General features: G+C 43.8%; 1 protein-coding gene across 2 annotated transcripts in view; it reads right to left on the minus strand.

The window, feature by feature from the left end:
- TMEM245 (transmembrane protein 245) overlaps window positions 1-20118 on the minus strand; it is a 420809-nt gene that overhangs the window by 71958 nt on the left and 328733 nt on the right. For both annotated transcript variants that reach the window (XM_082259498.1, XM_082259497.1), the window contains one exon: window positions 5993-6093. In XM_082259498.1, the coding sequence (XP_082115624.1) occupies window positions 5993-6093 (101 nt within the window). The remainder of the gene's footprint in view (window positions 1-5992; window positions 6094-20118) is intronic.

Consider the following 20118-nt stretch of genomic DNA (forward strand, 5'->3'; position numbering starts at 1 on the left):
TTTTCCAGAAACTATGAAAGCCCAGCCCTTTTGGGCCAATTAGGTGCCACCAAGATCAAAGCAATGCCCACAATCTATTCTGGAAAGCAGTCTCGGAAGAATCTGTATCAGAGGAAAAGCATTTTATCAGCCAGAACTGAACCCATGGGGTCACTCATGAGCCCAATGCAAAGGTCTCTGGATCCCTAACCCTGACTTGCAACAGCTCCACCTCTTGGTTGAAGCTGAATAACAAATGATCTATGTCTGGCATACGGTAACAACCAGGTAAACAATGGATCAAAACAGGAAGAGACAAAATCAACACTTCTTGTTTCTGACATCACACAGCGGGAGGAACAACATCGATTCCTTTCACTGTGTGCTTAGAGCTGGATGCCTCCAGTTGCATCCTTGCTAGACTCTCCGATCGCACGGAAGAGCCTGGTAAAGGTGGCAGCAGTGGGAGTGGGGTAGGTCCCTCTTCCACCACCTGTAAAAGTAATCCAGTGGAACGTTAACCGCTTTGATTACTTTTACTTTGTGCAAAATAGCTGGCCCAAAAAAATTATATCTTGATCATTGCTTCAGCGATGACGAGATATCACCCTTCCTGTCTGAGGACAGTTATAAATGTACCGTAGATAGGAATCAGTTAATAAAGGTGTCAAGTGATTTTGATTTCTTACAAACTGTACCAGACCAATTCTATGTGAATTACAGAGGATCCTGCACACTTGAACAGACACAAGAGCAAGGTTAGAATTTTGGCACAGGGAGTCTGCCAAACCACCTACGCAGTGGTGCAAGGCTACTGGGAGGAGCTCAATTTTGTGAAGTACTGGGAGATCTATCAGGATCTATCCAAGGTTGTGCACCATGCGCTTGGCTGAGACTGTCAGAGTTTTGCAAACAGCCACAAACACCACCATCGGTTGCTCAGGCTCAAAAGAGCAAAAGAGACTTTAAGGAGGGCCTCTTACTTCTTGTCTATTAGGTCTTCAAAGACTGACATCTTTAACTGGAGCAAGGAAACCATTAGATCAACTACAGGCAGTTTCCATGGTAGGCGGTCTCCATTGGGTACTGCTGCCCAAACCTCTAAGGAGGTATATACATTTTGTATTTGTCACATTTATACACACTTTACTAAATTATGAACCTTAAAGGATTGACAGTGCCTTCAAAAAAGTATTCATACCCCTTGAAATTTTCCACATTTTGTTATGTTACAACCAAAAACATAAATGTTTTTTGTGGGAATTTTATGTGATAGACCAGTGATGGCGAACCTATGGCACGCGTGCCAGCTGGCACGCAGAGCCCTGTCTGTGGGCACGTGAGCTATAGTTTTCTGAACAGCTCTGGGCACACAAAAGCTCCCTACACTTTACTGGGAGGAAACAGCGCCCAGTATCCACGCACTGTCCTGGCACTGCCCTTCCTCCAGATCACCCACAGCACTTTGACTCGCTGTGGGACCAACTCAGAAACCAGCAGGAAGGGCGACCGATCACCTCCCCCAGCCGTGGGATGAACAGCCAATCGACTGGGTGGCTAATCACCTCCCTCGTCCAGGGAATGAACAGCCGATTGACTAGCGCGGGAGGAGACGTGGGTGTTTTTTTGCCCGGGGGTTGCCGAATGCAGCCGCTTCGTTCCATTGGGGAGAAAGCCCAGAGATGAGTCAGGAGCTGCTGGTAATGAGCTGTGGTATGTGACTGTGTTCTGTGCTATGGGCATGTGTAATGGGTGTGTGGGCAGAGGGAACATGATGGGCTACATGAGTGTCACTGCACCACTGCCATACCACAGCAGAAGGGGGAGGGGGTGGTGAGCTGCAGAGGGGGGGACCAGATGTGTGATGGAGAGGAAACTGTGCCAGGAGCTGTATGAAGGGTTGGGATGCATGGTGAGGAGGTGTGCCATGAGTTACATGACAATGTGTAATGTGTAGCTCACTGATGTGATGTGGCCGGACAACAGAGAGTTGTGAACTGAAGGGCGATACATATTATATACTAGAAGTTTACGGTGTGATGGAGATGTGCGATGTGCTGCATGGTGATGGATGTTGGCACTTTGAAATAAATAAGTTGGTTTTGTGTCGCAGTTTGGGCACTCGGGCTCAAAAAGGTTCGCCATCACTGTGATAGACCAACACAAAGTGGCACATAATTGTGAAGTGGAAGGAAAATGATTAAAGGTTTTTTAAAAATATCTGAAAAGTGTGGCATGCATTTGTATTCAGCCCCCGAGTCAATACTTTGTAGAACCACCTTTTACAAAAATTACAGTTGCAAGTCTTTTTGGGTATGTCTCTACCAGCTTTGCACATCTACAGTGAAATTTTTGCCCATTCTTCTTTGCAAAATAGCCCAAGCTCTATCAGATTAGATGGAGAGCGTATGCAAACAGCAATTTTCAAGTCTTGTCACAGATTCTCAATTGAATTTAGGTCTGGACTTTGACTTGGCCATTCTAAGCACCGGTTCACACTAGCGCGACGCTACTTTCAGGGGCGACCTCCGAGATCGCGGTGCGAGCAGCGCGCCGCGACCTTGGAGCGGCCGCCACGGACTTCATAACATTGAAGTCTATGGCGGTCGCCTCCTGGTCGCCCCAAAGAAGCTCCGGACCCTTTTTCTAGGTCGGAGGGACTTGTGTCGCTCCTATTAGAACGGGTCCGCAGCTTCCCTATGGGAGGCGACCTGCGGCGACCTGTGAGGCGACCAGGTCGCCTCACAGGTCGCCCTAGTGTGAACCGAGCATTACACAAATATGCTTTGATCCAAACAATTTCATTGTAGCTCTGGCTGTATGTTTAGGGTAGTTGTCCTGCTAGAAGATAAACCTCCGCCCAGTCTCAAGTCTTTTGCAGACTAACAGATTTTTTTTTTCTAAGACTGCCCTGTATATGACTCCATCCATCTTCAACCAGAAGAAAAGCATCCCCACAACATGCTGCTGCCACCACCATGTTTTACGGTGGAGATGGTGTGTTCAGGGTTTGTGTTAGTTTTCCACCAAGCATAGCATTTTGCTTTTAGGCCAAAAAGTTCAATGTTGGTCTCATCTGACAGAGCACCTGCCAGACATATATTTTGCGACAAATTGCCACAATGCACACTGGAAAAGTGTGCAACACTTCACAACCGAAAAGGCTCTTGAGCTTCTTTTGGGGCATTTCTCACGCGCAGGATGTCCATTCAAGTGAACCGGCTGCCTTCTGGGTGAAGATTATGCTTGAAAGACGGGTTAAAAAAATGTGAATGGGAATGAATGGGAGGTGCTTGGGAGGTGAGCTTTTAGTCACCAAGAATGAAGTCTATAGGGCTGAAGTCACACAGGACCCGGTTTCAAAATTGCACTGTGCTGATTAGAACTAGCATAATTGAAAACAACATGATTTCTCTTGTCATGTGATACATAAGTCACTTCCCCACAGGCCAAGTTGCATCTTTGATGCTTTTTTGGAGAGGTGTGTTTTTTAAACCGAACAAACATGCACCAAAAATACAGCAAGCATGATTTTAAAAAAAAAAAAAACTGACCAATGTGAAGAGTTCCATAGGATTTAAAATGATGCATTTTTCTTACACTTTTTTTTTTTTTAAACTGAACATAAACTGATTAGTGTGAAAGCAGCCTTCCTTAGATATTGTGACTAATTTGCATTTTTCTTCCTTTATTTTTATTTTTTTACCTGGTGATCCTGCCAAGAACATACTTCCTCTTCTAGGGTGACAATCATACTATATCTAGGGGCAGTAACATTGTCACCCTACGAAAGGAGTGTTCGAACTATACAACACCTCTCTCCATAACATAAGGGGAAATGTTTTGTACTCAACTGAGACAGCTGGGAACAATGCAGATAACTGTCCGCTTAAGGAGAGAACACAGGAAGTTATCAGATTACGATTCTAATCTGAACATTTTTTTTTTGCACTTAACAGACATAACAAAATGCTTTTAATGCTATATTTAACAGCGCATATGGGATTAATTAGGAGAAAAAGCAGAATGGGGGGTCCCCCTAGGGTGTGGGACTTTACCGGCAAACACACTTCCACCAGTAGATAAAAATAAATCGTTTTATTAAACAAGGTTTAAAATTGATCTTACATAGATCAAACGGGTATATGGGTCACATAAATTGTACAGATAGTGTATATGGGTATAATTTTCAAAAGAGAAATGAGGAGAATTGTATTGCATATACTCAAAGGTACATATTAGCTTCTTGAAGGAAATCCTCCCACCCGACGCGTTTCAGGCACGCAGGCCTTTCTTCAGGGGTCTGAAGTGGGGAGATTTGTGATTTCCTGTAGGCTACTGAAGAAGTGACAAGAGAGTCACGGCTGTTAAAAGAAAGGAAAAAAGAGAGTTCCGCTGTGCAGGATACCGACGTGGGCGCCACTGGATCCCTGAGGTTGTAGGTCCTCCCGTATGTGGCCCCAGCGAGGATGCCTAGGTTGAGGTCACACTGGCGTCTTCTGGCAATTGTCTCAGCACCTATGCTTAAGGGGGTTGTGGAGTGTCTGTTCCGCTGAGAGTCAAAAGGTAGAAGAAGTTTTACTTGTTTCTTGTAGTATTTGTATCCAAAAAGGGACTTTTTACCCAAGGGAGTTGGGAATTGTGTGGTTGGTTCCCGATGGGTGAAGGACGAATGGTCCTAGATGGAGTATTTTGGTGTCGTTCTTGATTATTTCCTTCAACTTGCTGGAATATGTATCTGATATTGTTCGGAGGTGATGTAATTTTTGTATGGGAATAGGTCTCCCTTATGGTTCCTTTGGTAGTAGTTGCGGATGATTCTGCAGTGTCAGCAGCGGCGGATTCTGCTGCTGACACTGCAGAATCATCCGCAACTACTACCAAAGGAACCATAAGGGAGACCTATTCCCATACAAAAATTACATCACCTCCGAACAATATCAGATACATATTCCAGCAAGTTGAAGGAAATAATCAAGAACGACACCAAAATACTCCATCTAGGACCATTCGTCCTTCACCCATCGGGAACCAACCACACAATTCCCAACTCCCTTGGGTAAAAAGTCCCTTTTTGGATACAAATACTACAAGAAACAAGTAAAACTTCTTCTACCTTTTGACTCTCAGCAGAACAGACACTCCACAACCCCCTTAAGCATAGGTGCTGAGACAATTGCCAGAAGACGCCAGTGTGACCTCAACCTAGGCATCCTCGCTGGGGCCACATACGGGAGGACCTACAACCTCAGGGATCCAGTGGCGCCCACGTCGGTATACTGCACAGCGGAACTCTCTTTTTTCCTTTCTTTTAACAGCCGTGACTCTCTTGTCACTTCTTCAGTAGCCTACAGGAAATCACAAATCTCCCCACTTCAGACCCCTGAAGAAAGGCCTGCGTGCCTGAAACGCGTCGGGTGGGAGGATTTCCTTCAAGAAGCTAATATGTACCTTTGAGTATATGCAATACAATTCTCCTCATTTCTCTTTTGAAAATTATACCCATATACACTATCTGTACAATTTATGTGACCCATATACCCGTTTGATCTATGTAAGATCAATTTTAAACCTTGTTTAATAAAACGATTTATTTTTATCTACTTGTGGAAGTGTGTTTGCCGGTAAAGTCCCACACCCTAGGGGGACCCCCCATTCTGCTTGTTCAGTCTACAGGGATGTTGGCATACCACTTCTAAGCTTTCATATAGCTGGGGTATTAAACTTCTTAATTAGGAGAAATGTATTACCATTTCCATAAACATTTGTGGATGCAGAAATAGTAGTGAAAAAGGTAAGCCACATTGATGAAGGGCAGGGCTTGATTCAGAAGAAAAAATGTCTCTACATCCACTTTAAGCTTGCTTTTTCTAATTTTGATAAACATTACATTATTCTTTCTATTCATGTTCATCTCTATAATGTATTTCAGAGCTTAGCAAACCATACATACAACCTGAGATACATTGAGAAACATGAACATACAACATACACACATGCATACACATCTTACCAGATGGTATAAAAATTACGTTTATCCCAAAGATTGTATGAGTAAGCCAAGTGTACAGTCCATAGAAGCAAGCCATTTTTAGGGAAGCATCAAATACACCCCTAAAAATGAATAAAGCAAAAAGATGGCACTTAATCCACTGGAAAAACAGCTTGTATATAGTATAAATTATATATTTTTTTAATATAAAATGCAATATGTGGTGTGTATAAATTCTATGCTAGTAGCTGATGGATCCTTACCAGTCTCCTATAAACACTTACCATAAACACACATTATGCACTGCAGTCATGCTTCTTAGTCTAGTTCCTCCCACTCTATACAGTCAGATGGCTCATTGATTTGTCTCAGGTAGGCCACATATGGACACATTTGTCAAAAGTTAAAATATTAAGCAAAAACTGGATTTTTGTCTTACCGTAAAATCCTTTTCTCTGAGGTTCACTGACAGACACAGATCCACAACTTCTAGACCATTGGGCTTATGCTGCTCTCTCTCCAGGAATAGGACTAGGCAGAAACCCTTTTGATTATGCCCCTGAGGCACTCCCAGATGTTATACCATCACTTCCTGCTATAGGACTTCAGTTTGTAAAAAGCAGTGTCCGAAGAACACAACTCAATCAAACAGAGGGGTGGCTGCTGTGTCCATCAGTGAACTTTAGAGAAAAGGATTTTAAGGTAAAACAAAAATCCAGTTTTCTCTTTCGTTCACTGATGGACCCAGCTCCATGACTTCTAGACTATAGGGATGTCTCAAAGCAGTGTCAACATGAGGGGTGGGAAAAACACAGCAATACGTAGAATTCCCAACAAGGCTAAACATAGCCAACCAGATAAAAACAGGAGCTCAACTAGGAACAACTGGAGCTCACCATTAGGAAAAAAATTAAACCCTCAAGAAGCGGAAGCCTTTGCAACCGCAGTCTGCAAAACTTTGCAGCCAAACACCGCATCCAAAGATGCAAGTACATCCACCTTACAAAACTTTGTGAACGTGTGTACAGACGACTATGTAGCCGTCTTGCACACCTGAACCACTGAAGCCTGATGACAGAAGACCCAGGAGGCACTTAGCACCCTTATAGAATGTGCCTCAACAGAGAAAGGAGGAACCTGACCCTTAATAAAATAGGCCTGCACCACCGTCTTGCCTATTCCACTTGGAAATGGTCGCAGCAGACGCAGCCTGCCCCTAACGAAGTTCATCCATAAGAACAAACAAAGAATCAGATTTCCGAATCGGCTCAGTCAATGCCAGGTACACCCGAATCGCCCTGACTACATCCAAGGAATGTAAAGCAATTTCCTTAGGATGTTTCGGTTTAGGACATAAGGACAGTAACACAATATCTTCATTCAAACTAAACCCCAAGACAACCTTAGGAAGGAACGCCTGACAGAGTCGCAGCACTACTTGTCCCTATGAATCACCAGGTAAGGCGACCGACAGGACAACGCAGCTAACTCGCGGAAGTAATAGCGACTAAAAATGCCACCTTCTGCGACAGAGTGAGCAGACTAAGTTCTTGAATATTTTCAAAGGGAGGCTTTTGAAGCACGGACCGTATCAAATTGAGACTCCACGGAGGCACCAGGGATCGTACCGGAGGAGCCAGATGGTGAACTTCCTGCACAAAAGTGTAAACCAAGGACTTTGCCGCCAATGGCCTTCTGAAAAATATAGCCAAAGTGGAAATTCGGCCCTTGATGGTGCCCAGAGCCAAACCTTGATCTACACCTAGTTGTAGAAACTCCAATAGGCGAGAGAAAGCAAACGAATGGGGAGAAACCCCCAAGACTCACACCAAGTAATGTTACGCCTTCCAAACTCTTTGATAAACCTTCCTGTATGTGGATTTCCTAGCTTTCAACAGTGTAGGAATCACAGACTGACAGCCCTCTGTCCTTCAGCACCAGCCTTTCAATAGCCAAGCTGTTAAAGCCAGCGACTGTAAAGCAGGATAGAAAATTTGTCCCTGAGAGAAAGTTTCCAAGGGATGTCTGCTACAAGCCTTACCAGGCCTGTGTACCAAGACCAGCGAGGCCAGTCTGGTGCCACCAGAATGACTGGAATCCCTTCTACCCTGATTCTGCATAGTAGTCTCGACAGAAGTTGTTTTGGAGGAAAGGCGTAAATCAGACGATATTGACCCCAAGGGGCCACCAGGGCATCTGCGGTGTCGGCCAGAGGATCCTGAGACCTTGACACGAACCTTTGCATCTTCCTGTTGAGACGGGAAGCCAGCAGGTCCACATAGGGGGGTCTCTCACCGAAAACACAGTTGATGAAAAACCTCCGGGTGAATAGACCATTCTCCCAGATCCAACGTCTGCCGACTGAGATCGTCAGCTTGCCAATGCTATACCCTAGGCCAACAGGTCCACATCGTGTGACCCAAACAGAAGGCAAAGTTGATGAAACAACTCCAGGTAAAGAGACCATTCTCCGCTTGCCAATTCTCTACCCCCGGAATGTGTACAGCAGAGAGGGCCGAAACATATAGTTCTGCACACATCAAGATACCGGCCACTTCACAGGCCACTCCTTGTGCCCCCTTGATGATTGACATATGCCACAGCCGTAGCATTTTCCCATTGTATTAACACAGGACATCCCTGCAGACAATCTGTGCATCGAGACACACAAAGCCTGATCGCCTGAATCTCCAGGATGTTTTTTTTGGCAGACTGGACTCCTCAAGTCCAAACACCTTGGCCGAGTACACTCCCAAGACACCTCGCCACCCGGACACAGACTGGCATCTGTGGTGACCACAGTCCAATACAAGGGACGAAAGGATTTTCCCAAGATGAAGCGCCGGGGAGCGGAGCTACCATAACAGAGACTCCCTTGGATCAGATTGTCCTGTGACAACAGATCCTTGTTCCATTTGGACAGAATCTCCCTTTGCAGAGGTCTATTATGGAACTGAACAAACTGAACCGCCTCAAATGTGGAAACCATCATGCCCAGCACTTGCATGTAAGTCCTGAGCGAAGATCGACGGTTGGACAGCAGGAGCCAAACCGCATCCTGTAAATTCAGACGTTTTGCCTGAGGAAGAAATACCAGGGTCGACGCTGAGTCCAGCGTCAGACCCAAGTAGTCCAGCTTGGTGAACATAGTCAACACTGATTTCTTAAAATTTTGTATCCATCCGCATGCCTGTAGAGTTCGCACAGTAATGTCCAAATTGGCTTCTGGACCCGAGGAAGACTCTGCATGCAGAAGCAGATCGTTCGGGTAACCCAGTACCATGATCCCTTTCTGCCGTAGCAATGCCAGAACTGGGGCCAAAACCTTTGTGAACACCCAAGGAGCTGAGGCGAGACTAAAAGGTAACACCACAAATTGATAGTGCTCCTCGCCCACGGCATAACAAAGAAAACGCTGATGCCAAACATATATTGGAATATGAAGGTAAGCGTCCTTGATATCGATAGAAGCCAGAAGGATCCCCTTGATGAAGCTACTACCGTGCGGATGGACTCCATCCGAAATTTCTGAACCCGCACAAAGTGTTTCAAAACCTTGAGATCCAAGACCGGAAAGACCTTGCCTTCCTTCCTGGGAACTGTAAACAGATTTGAATGAAAACCTTGAAAATTTTCTGACTCTGGAACAATGACTCCTTGTGCTAAAAGGTCCTGCACTGCCTCGTAGAGGCCCTGTAGCTGATCGTGAGACAGGCGCAAGTTGAAAGGAAACAACCTTGCCGGAGGCAAGGACCGAAACTCGATCTTGTAACCAAACCGAATCAACTCGTGAACCCATCTGTAATGATATCCCGTACTGGACACACGAAAAGCTGTAGCACGCGGCCATGTTGTTCAGTCATAGGTCAGCCATGACAGTCTTGGATAACAGTTATACATGCAGCGATCTTATCCCCCTCCCCACCTCCTTTAATTCCTGGAATGCATAGGTTTTACACTTCAAAAGAAACGTTATCGCAACTCAGAGACATCAAGACCCATTACTGAGGCCTGGCAGAGCTGTAATCCACTAAATGAGTCCTGGCAGGATGTCTGTTTCTTACGTCCAGGCCTATCGTAAAACTTCAAATCCATTAAGGGTAACCAGAACTAATGGGAAATGTAAAAGACAATCATGAAGCCTGCCCAATTCAAAACGTAATACACACACGATTCATAAACGCAGACAGGAACATGACACGTGAATAATAAGTATATATTTGGATGAGAAATGTCATACTGAACGAATTAAGGTCATACATGACCACTTTAGCACATATGGGAGGGAAGATAGCCTTTAGATATTCTCTGGGTGACAAGTTTATCTGAGATATCCTGTGTCTAGTATCTCTGGATGCAAAATTACATGCTGAACGATAACCTATCCGTTTAAAGAATGTAACCAATACATATTTCAAGATATGAATTGTGGTATAAAACTATCCAAAGAGGAGGGACCTGATATTGTCATGAACTCAGGACAGCCCATGGCCACTCCGTTTTATTGGTGGAATTGTTACGTGGCAGCGGGGTGTGAGATTGGCTGGTCCTTTGTCACGAGTCAGTGAGAAGAACAGGGATCTGACACCCACGTCCATCACACCAACTGTCCTCAATGAGCAAGGTCCATGGATCCGGAAAAAAAGGCGAAGACGTCCCCCCACCCAAGATGCGGGTGAGGGCGCCCCTTGAGGCTGGGGAAGGCTCGTCTGCGGAAACGAAAGTGTCCGCTTTTGACTTACCATTCCAGGGTCTTTTGGAGCCACCCGCAATGTTAGGGGTGAATCTCTAACACTTTTCCTGTGATCCAGACGGACAAAAGGGCCGATTGTGAGCCGAGAAGAAAGGACCACCTTACGACGAGGTTCCTTGCCCTTAGCAACCTGCAGAAATAATGTACTCTTATCTCCGGTAAGGCCCTTCATGATATCTTCCATAGAGGCATAGAACAAACGGTTACCTACAAAAAGGTAGATCAGTCAGCACCTTTTTAGAAGCCTGGTCGGCCGACCAGTACTTCAACCATATCATGCTGTGAAGAATCACTGCGGTCACAGATAACCTGTCGGCCAAGGGGGCCGCATCCAAAGATGCATCACAAATGTACTGTAACCCCTGGATCAACTTATCCGCCAGCTCAGGAGGGTGTTGACTCCGTTCCAGATCCAGGCGTAAAACTTTTGCCCATTCCGGTAGGATTTGGGATACCAAGGTGATAGTAAACACCGGCCTTAACATTGAACCCGTCACGGTGAAAAAGATACTGGACCAGAGCCTCAGCTCTCTTGTCCATGGGATCCTTAAAGGACGAAGAATCCTCCACTGGCAGAAGCATAGCCTTATTTAACCTGAAAAAACAATAAGTTCCTGCGAGCTACCTTTCAATCAGATTTTTAAAATGCCGCAAACACTTCACTTCTCATAAAAAGTGTAAAATTCTAAAATATATAAAACTGTGTTGCGCAGAATAAAAATCTATTATTTAGATATCCTCAAATAAACTGATGGTTGTGCAAGTACAATCTATTATTTAAAATATCCTCAATAAATAAACTGATACTTGTGAAAATACAATTGGATGAATCACTACTATTCCTCCTCAATAAAGGTCTAGTGTATAAATGATAATCAATATAAACTGTACACAGTGATCGGTGAATAAATTAGTGTCATAAATATTATAATAAATAAAGTATGATCTCAGCCAATCCAATAAAAATTTTGTGTGAAGTGCAAAGTGCAGATCCTGTGAAAAATACCTCAATATGCAAACCACAGTGATAAACAATTCTATTAAAAAAGCCTCATAAATTGATCCTATAATGACGTGCAAAGTTCATAGATAAAACAATTGTTAATATGGTGTCCGAAAATGGAATAAGAGAAAAATATTAATATAGTGCCTGTTAACCGCTTGCCGACCGCCGCAAGTACATATAATGCGGCGGTCAGCCCCTCACAGGCAAAGTGACGTATGGGTACGTCACTAGCCTGTGAGGCTCTGGGGAGCGAGCGCCCCCGCGCGCGTGCCCGGCGGACCCGATGTCCGCCGGGCACTCGCGAACGTCCGTGACAGCGGGAGAAAGGCAGGCGGCTGATGTAAACAAGCCGCCTGTCATTCTCCCCTGTGTATGAACAGTGATCATACGGTTCTACTATGTAGGACCGTTGATCACTGTTCCTACACTTCAAGCCACAGCCAATCACAGTAAGAATCACGCCCCTAGGGACACACATAGCCTCTCCCTCTCAAATAAAGTTAACCCCTTCACTACCAGTGTCATTTTACAGTAACAGTGCATATGTATAGCACTGATTACTGTAGTAATGTCACTGGTAACCCCAAAAGTGTCAAAAATGTCAGTCAAGGGTCCGATCTGTCCGCCGCAATGTCACAGTCCCGCAAAAAAAAAAAAAAATCGCAGATCGCCGCCATTACTCGTTAAAAAAAAAAACAATGACAAAAATCTTTCCCTTTGTTAGTAAACGCGATAACTTTTGCGCAAACCAATCAAAATACGCTTTTTGCGATTTTTTTTTTACCAAACATATGTAGCATAAAACAAATCGGCCGAAAATGTTAAAAAATTTTGATTTTTAATTTTTTTTTGGGGGAATTTCATATAAAAAAATTTGAAAAATATTGTTATTTTTGCAAAATTTACGCTCTTTTTTTGTTTATAGCGCATGATCAAAAAATCACACAGGTGATCAAATACCACCAAAAGAAAGCTCTGTTTGTGGGGGAAAAAAAGACGTCAAATTTGTTTCAGTGTCGCACGACACTGAAACGCTTCACCATTCGTGAGACTGTCGGGCTGCATCGGCATAGGAGAGGTTATTCAGCCACAGAGTCTCCTGCTTTCCCATCACGGCGTTGAAGGATCGATTGTGTACTGCCCGTCAAAGGTGCATGGTTGCACCGAAAATTATGAGTTTACACCTATTGTTCTTTTATTGAAATAAACGTTTTGAAGGTATAAGCACTATTGGAGATTTTTCTTTTGCATACTATACGGTGACACTTATTGCTGGAGTGTCAGGATGAGGATGGAGTGATTTACCCGATTTCCGGCATAAGGGCATACTTTCTGAGCCACGGACCATTGAATTGCTGGGACCAGGAAAGGCTATCCCTGAGAAGGAGCCCTGATTGATGAGTCTATATTAATCTTTTCTAAGGCGAGCGCCCACTCACAAGGGGGTGCACAGCGATTGTAGGATCTGTGACACTCAGGTCACTCACTAGTTTGGGGAGCACCTGCAGATAATTTGTTATTTGCACTGATTCACACATGGACTTGATTTTTTTATTTCTATTAACGGACACTATATTAATATTTTTCTCTTATTCCATTTTCGGACACTATATTAACAATTGTTTTATCTATGAACTTTGCATGCCATTATAGGATCAATTTATGAGGCTTTTTTAATAGAATTGTTTATCACTGTGGTTTGCATATTGAGGTATTTTTCACAGGATCTGCACTTTGCACTTCACACAAAATTTTTATTGGATTGGCTGAGATCATACTTTATTTATTATAATATTTATGACACTAATTTATTCACCGATCACCGTGTACAGTTTATATTGATTATCATTTATACACTAGACCTTTATTGAGGAGGGATATTAGTGATTCATCCAATTGTATTTGCACAACTTATTTAACCTGGAAACTTGAGAGTCCACCGATGGTGGAACCGCAAGTTTCTTCAGAAGAGACTCCTCAAAGGGATATCTCCTAGAGAAGCGCTTAGGTATTCCAACCATGCGTTTCGAGGAACCCCACTGACTAGTAACAATCGTGTCAAAATAGGCAGGAAAGGGGAACATCTTTGTCGCCTTGGAAGATTTGTGGGTGCCAAACTGCCCCGGAGTTGCTGACTCAGCATTAGCTGAGTCCTCCAACTTTAAAGTTTCCATCACTGACACAATTAGGGCCTCCATCAGCTCTTTCTTATGCACAGCTGCGCAGGACGACTCGTCCTCACTGTTAGAGCACTCAGCGTGCATGGGTGAAGACCCAGTGGGCTGACTCTCGTCTGCGGCAGCCAAATCCACCTCAGACCCTGAGGAGGCAGAGGATACAGGTGAAGGCTGGGGGCGCTTCTTGCTAGGCCTCCTTTGCAGGGCCATATCTACCTTGGATACAAGTGACTGCAGGGCTGCTGTCATGGCCGCCAGGGCAGACTGAGACCCAGAGGGTCCCGCAACTTCCAGGAGTGGATCAGGTGGTGATACATGCTCCAGAGGCTCCATTGCCAACAAGGGGTTAATTGCAGACACACTGTGCTAAAATAGGGGAACCCCCCGCACACCGCTGGAGCACCACAAGAATCAGTGCACCCGCATCGCTGTATAGCAGAGGAAAGACCGTATGCACCCAGAGACTCACCACCCCATAGCTGGATAGCACCAAATAGCCTGCCACATTGCGACGGAAGAGCAGACACTAACACTAGAGGCCCCCGCAGAACATCACCGTACTTCGACTACAAGTAAATGGAGGCCGTAATTCTCTATGGGAAACCCAAAACATGGCCGTTGGACTACACAAACAAGGCCGCCGAAGCCGGGAATGCAGCATCCACAGCAAAACTGCGGTGCCACGCGGCCCTGCATGGAACCTGGGACCCCACTGTACCCCAGGCAAGAAGTATCCACCAGGAGGGGATCCCCCAGCAGCACCAAGGTACGGGCGCCCCCAAAAGGGGGGGGGCCACGGCGGCACCCACCCACCCACCACTCTCCGGCCTAACACCAGACAAGCCCCCCTACCCAAATACACCCAAATGAATGCTGTCATGACCAGGGCTATGCGACCTCACGAGGTGTTTCACTCGCCGGCCAGCCCCCGTCAAGTGGCCAGCCCATGTCGTGGCCAACCTAGCGTAGAGCTGATAGTTGGGGCGCGCTTGCAGGCCAGACTGGGAAGATCATAAGAAGCTAGGATATCCAGTGCGTCGCCCAGTCTGGCTGTTGATTGTAGTTCACACAGGAACAAAAATAAGAAAAAGTAAAACATTCCATATAAAAAGGAAAGAATGCCAGGACCCTAGATCCCAGCAGAGAGCCAGGTCCTTACTCCCGACTAGGCAGAAAAAAACTGAAGTCCTATAGCAGGAAGTGATGGTATACCCTCTGGGTCTGCCTCAGGGGCCTAACCAAAAAGGTTTCCACCTAATCCCACTCCTGAAGAGAGCAGCATAAGCTCAATGGTCTAATAGTCATGGAGCTGTGTCTGTTAGTGAACAAAATAAGTTAAGGTTTATGTTCTAGGCACATAATCGATTGCCCAGATTACCGAAATGCCCACCTATATAAATGGGTTATATGAGCCAAATTTGCTTTTCCAACTTGTGGGAAAAAGGATTCCGTGCAGTGATTCAAATTTAAAGCAATATCAGAAACTATGGTTGAGAGTACACTACTACAAATTAAAGACATCTGCTACAGTTCATAGGAAAAATAAATCAGAAAGACAGTCAACCTTAAAAACATGAGTCACAATCGCAAAATATAGGTTAAAATAATTTTCACTTATAATAATTTTGATTAAGAATTTTTGCTACATTCATGAAATCTTAAAAACAAGTCCATGTGTGGTGGGTTTTAGGGTGTGGTGTACTGGTGAAATGGTCTTCTGAAAGCATACTCTCAAACATCCACTGTACTCTCAGCAGCCCTAAATAACAGAAGTGCTTTGGGTATTTACCATTCTTGCTTACAAAGTCTTCATTCAGAATATTAGTGGCAAAAAAGATTTTAATGCCTACAAGGGCACTATAAAGATTTCCAGTTTCTCAAAAAACAAGAAAACACCTTTAATCTTGAAATTATGCCAAATAATGTGTGCACCACCTCTATATCATTCTGCAAATAGAAAACTGCATCTGTTTGTCTGGACTATTTAGCACTTGTCAGTGAATTTATTTTTCTTGAAGATCACCAATCAACAAAGCACTGTGTCCTAAAATGCATTCATTTTAGAACACAGGGTTCTCTAGGATCCAACAAATATGGAGTGCATAAGGCTGCTGCCTAGCATTTCTATTTGCAGAGTAGTAGCATTTTACATAGTAAAATGTACTAATATACAACATAATTAAAGGAAAGGAAATTGACAATATTTTGAGGCAGGCAGATATAACATTTTAAAATGGTATCGAACACAAAACCATAAATGCAATATACGGCAACTTAACAGTCATTAGATGTGGTAGTGCATTACTATTCATTTTCTAGCCTTCTTTCCCTCTGTTTTTATCTGGTGATCTGGCCAGTAACATACCTCCTTGTATTAGAGTGCCCCCACAGGGGGCACCTTTGGACAGCAGCATTTTCTGTCTGGGCAAAGGCGAGCGTTAGACTAGCAGATATAAATACACTAACAAATTGAGGCCAAAATCCAGCTAATACTTTATTAGACGTTACAGCAAACATTTTTTTCCCTTTTGGCATAAAGGTTCTATACAATTGAATAAGAGCTGATCAATGCAAGCACCCTGCCAGTGTTAAATGGTTTGTTTCATCTTTGTAACTGATACATCTGAAAGAGAGCTTGTTCTTTTGACAAACAGACTTACAGGCCAGATCACCTGGTGAATATAGAGGAAGGAAAGCCTAAAAAAAGCAAGCTAATCTAACAATCAAATCAAAGAATTGGCAAGCTGCATTATAATAAATGTTTGCTTTTGGGTTTAATACCACTTTAATAATAACCCAAAATAGTTTTGAATAATGCACAATAACCAATCAACCCTACTTTCAAAAATGTAAATAATGCGATTCATGTTAAAATTATAATTTATATCAAGCTGCATAAGCAAATGACCTAGAACCAAATAATCATTTGTCCAGTGGTTATTGGAAAGAAAACAAAAGCATAGGGAGGTAAAGGATGCAAGATACAGGCAGGCCCACGTGCATGCACTCATGTGAAAATATCGCACATACTAAATTGCACCAAGACAACATGCAACTTAGTAATGTGCAATACATCCACCCGAGCAAGCAGAACAGGAGTGTCAGGATACAGGGATATGGAACATTCAGAAAGAACATGCCATAAAGGAGCAAATGCTTACACATACATGCACATGCTAGAGTTTTGCAAATGTAAAATGTTGAAAAACATTTTTCCATGTTTTACAAAAATGGTAAGTGAACATAAAGATGAAACTCCTACATTACCTAGATTTGTAGATCTATAAAGAAAAGGGACCTATAATCACATAATACAGGAGAGGCATATACTTAAATTGAAACTCCTCCTTCTGTATTAAACTACAGTAAGACTACAGCTTCAGGTAATTAATAGAACATCCTTTACATGTACCAGTATACAAGGCTGGAATGATTTCCCTAAGGGCCCTTGTTGATGGACTTTTGTTCCATTCGAATGATTTTGTATAACCATACAAATAAATGAAAATAATGCAAACCTGCTGGAAAGCTGGTGAAATGTAGGACAGAAGGAAGTAAAAGCATTCATATTATTTCAGAAGCATCTCAAACTAATGCCATCAACACAAACCTAAAAACCATCTGGAACAGATCCTAATATCAGAAACGTTAAGGAGGTTTAAGTGTTGCTATTCATCGGGTCTTAAGCTGACCAGCCGGTCGGAAAAAAAATAAAAAGAAGAGATTGCCCAACCACACATTCAAGGTGGATGAGAGAATGTTCCCCACTGAGTCATTGTAGTCTAACAGCGGGAAGATTTCCCCCACCAGAATACACAGATCAGTACTGTATGCAATAGCTTGCAGCACTGACTGAAAGAAGTTACCCAGCAAGAAGGTTGTACTGAAGTTGATTGGTAGATCGACTTCTATACAACTGCAGTGCCCATACATGTGTAGAACCTGCACCCTCTTAGATGCTATAGGTGAATAAAAACATATGGTTCAGATGCAAATTTTAGAAGCTGGTGCCCACTAGCATCTTTAACAATAGCTGGTTGTTAAGGAACAGGTGGGGCCCACACTATTCATTTTGGTGTGGGTGGGCCCCCCCACGCTTTTGTCTCAATTAGTGCTAAAAACTGACGACTTGTGTTATTCAGTGTTCAGAAAATGTACAGGACTCTTTAAATTTTAAAAAGTGAATTTGCACTGCCGCTGCACCGTGCATTTGTGAGTCGGCTCCATAGAAAGCTGGTAGAATACAATACAAATTCAAACAAACTTTTGGTTATGAATGAAATAGCAATTCATTTAGTTGACTCTCGTTAAAATTAATTTTGTTTATTCCTTTTCTAATGAATTCCAAATTTTTTGATGATTAGAATTTGGATTGGTCGGAAAACGATCGACCGATTTTTAATTCGGGGTGCACAATCACTGGTTGTTAAGCAGCATATCAGCAAACCATAAATATTAAAAAAACAAAAAAAAAAAAGTGTGGGGTCTCCTCCCCCAATCCATACCAGGCCCTTTGGGTCATTTTCCAAAAAAAAAAAAGTGTAAAAATTAAAGAAAAATGGTTTGACAAGTCCTTTATTAAAAAAAATAAAAAGTAAGAAAAAAATTAAAAAGCAATGTCCCCTGATGTAGCTCAATTGTCAATCACAATACCCGCCGCACCCGGAAAAAAAGAAAAAAAACAGCTTTGCCCATGAAAAGAACGTTCTTGAATAGGTAAGGGGCAGGGCCACCACTGACCCCCACCCCGTGTGACGTCACTGACCCAGCATGCCCCAGACAATGAAATCACAAGGCGGTGGGGTCTCCCGCTAGCGTCATCGGGTGACTCAGCCTCTTAGCCATTTAACCGCTTGCCGACTGCTCACAGTATATTTACTGCGGCAGTCAGCCCCTCACAGGCAGACAGTAGGTCTATGTCGCTCGCCTGTGAGGCTCTGGGGAGCGAGCGAGCGCGCGCCCGCGGAGGCGCGCTCCCGCTCCCGCGCGGTCACGGACCCCCCCCGCGCGTGTGACCAGCGGACCTGATGTCCGCCGGTCACTCGGCGATCGGCGGGGGAGAGGGAGAATGTCAGGCAGCTTGTGTAAACAAGCCACCTGTCATTCTCCTCGCTGTAAAAACACTGATCACATGGATCTACTATGTAGATCCGTTGATCAGTGTCCTTACAGCTCAAGCCACAGCCAATCACAGTAGAAAGCACGCCCCTAGGGACACACACAGCCCCTCCCTCCCAAATAAAGTTAACCGTTAACTGTAGAAATGTCACTGGTAACCCCAAAAGTGTCAAAAATGTCAGTCAAGGGTCCGATCTGTCCGCCCCAATGTCGCAGTACCGCAAAAAAAAAATCGCAGATCGCCGCCATTACACGTTAAAAAAAAAAAACACCAAAAATGACAGAAATCTTTCCCTTTGTTAGTAAACGCGATAACTTTTGCGCAAACCAATCAAATTACGCTTTTTGCGATTTTTTTTACCAAACATAGGTAGCATAAAACAAATTGGCCGAAAATTTTAAAAAATTTAGATTTTTACATTTTTTTTGGGGAATTTCATATAAAAAAATGTGAAAAATATTGTTATTTTTGCAAAATGTACGCTCTTTTTTTGTTTATAGCGCAAAAAGTAAAAATCGCACGGGTGATCAAATACCACCAAAAGAAAGCTCTGTTTATGGGAAAAAAAGGACGCCAAATTCGTTTAGATACAGCGTCGCACGACCGCGCAATTGTCTGTTAAAGTCACGCAGTGCCGAATCGCAAAATACCCCCTGGTAGTTTAGCAGGAAAATCCTCCGGGGCTTAAGTGGTTAAGAAATGTCAGGTGGAGGAGCAGGCATTAGGCAAGGAGCGTTCGACAAAGTCGGAGGTTTGTGCTTTTTCTTTTTTTTTCGGGTCTGGCAGGCGGCATGATTGACGATGGATCAGGGGGACATTGGTTTTTATTCAATAAAGGAATTGTCAAAAACGTATGCACGGTCTTGATTTACTTTTTACGTGAATAGGTACCCCATTACTCTGTCCCATGGTGGGGGGGGGGGAATCTGGGGACAAGGTGTTTTGGTGTGGGAAGTGGCAGAGCCCCCCCTGGGCATGTTACTTGGTATGTTTCAGGAGGGGGCCACTCCTTGGTCCCCCCTCTTTCATGGCCTTCATGCTAGTAAAAGCGTCTGGTATGGATTTTGGGGGGACCCCAAGTCGTTTTTTTAT

Source organism: Pelophylax lessonae (assembly GCF_965119305.1).
Source record: "Pelophylax lessonae genome assembly, chromosome: 5".
Taxonomy (NCBI): Eukaryota; Metazoa; Chordata; class Amphibia; order Anura; family Ranidae; genus Pelophylax; species Pelophylax lessonae.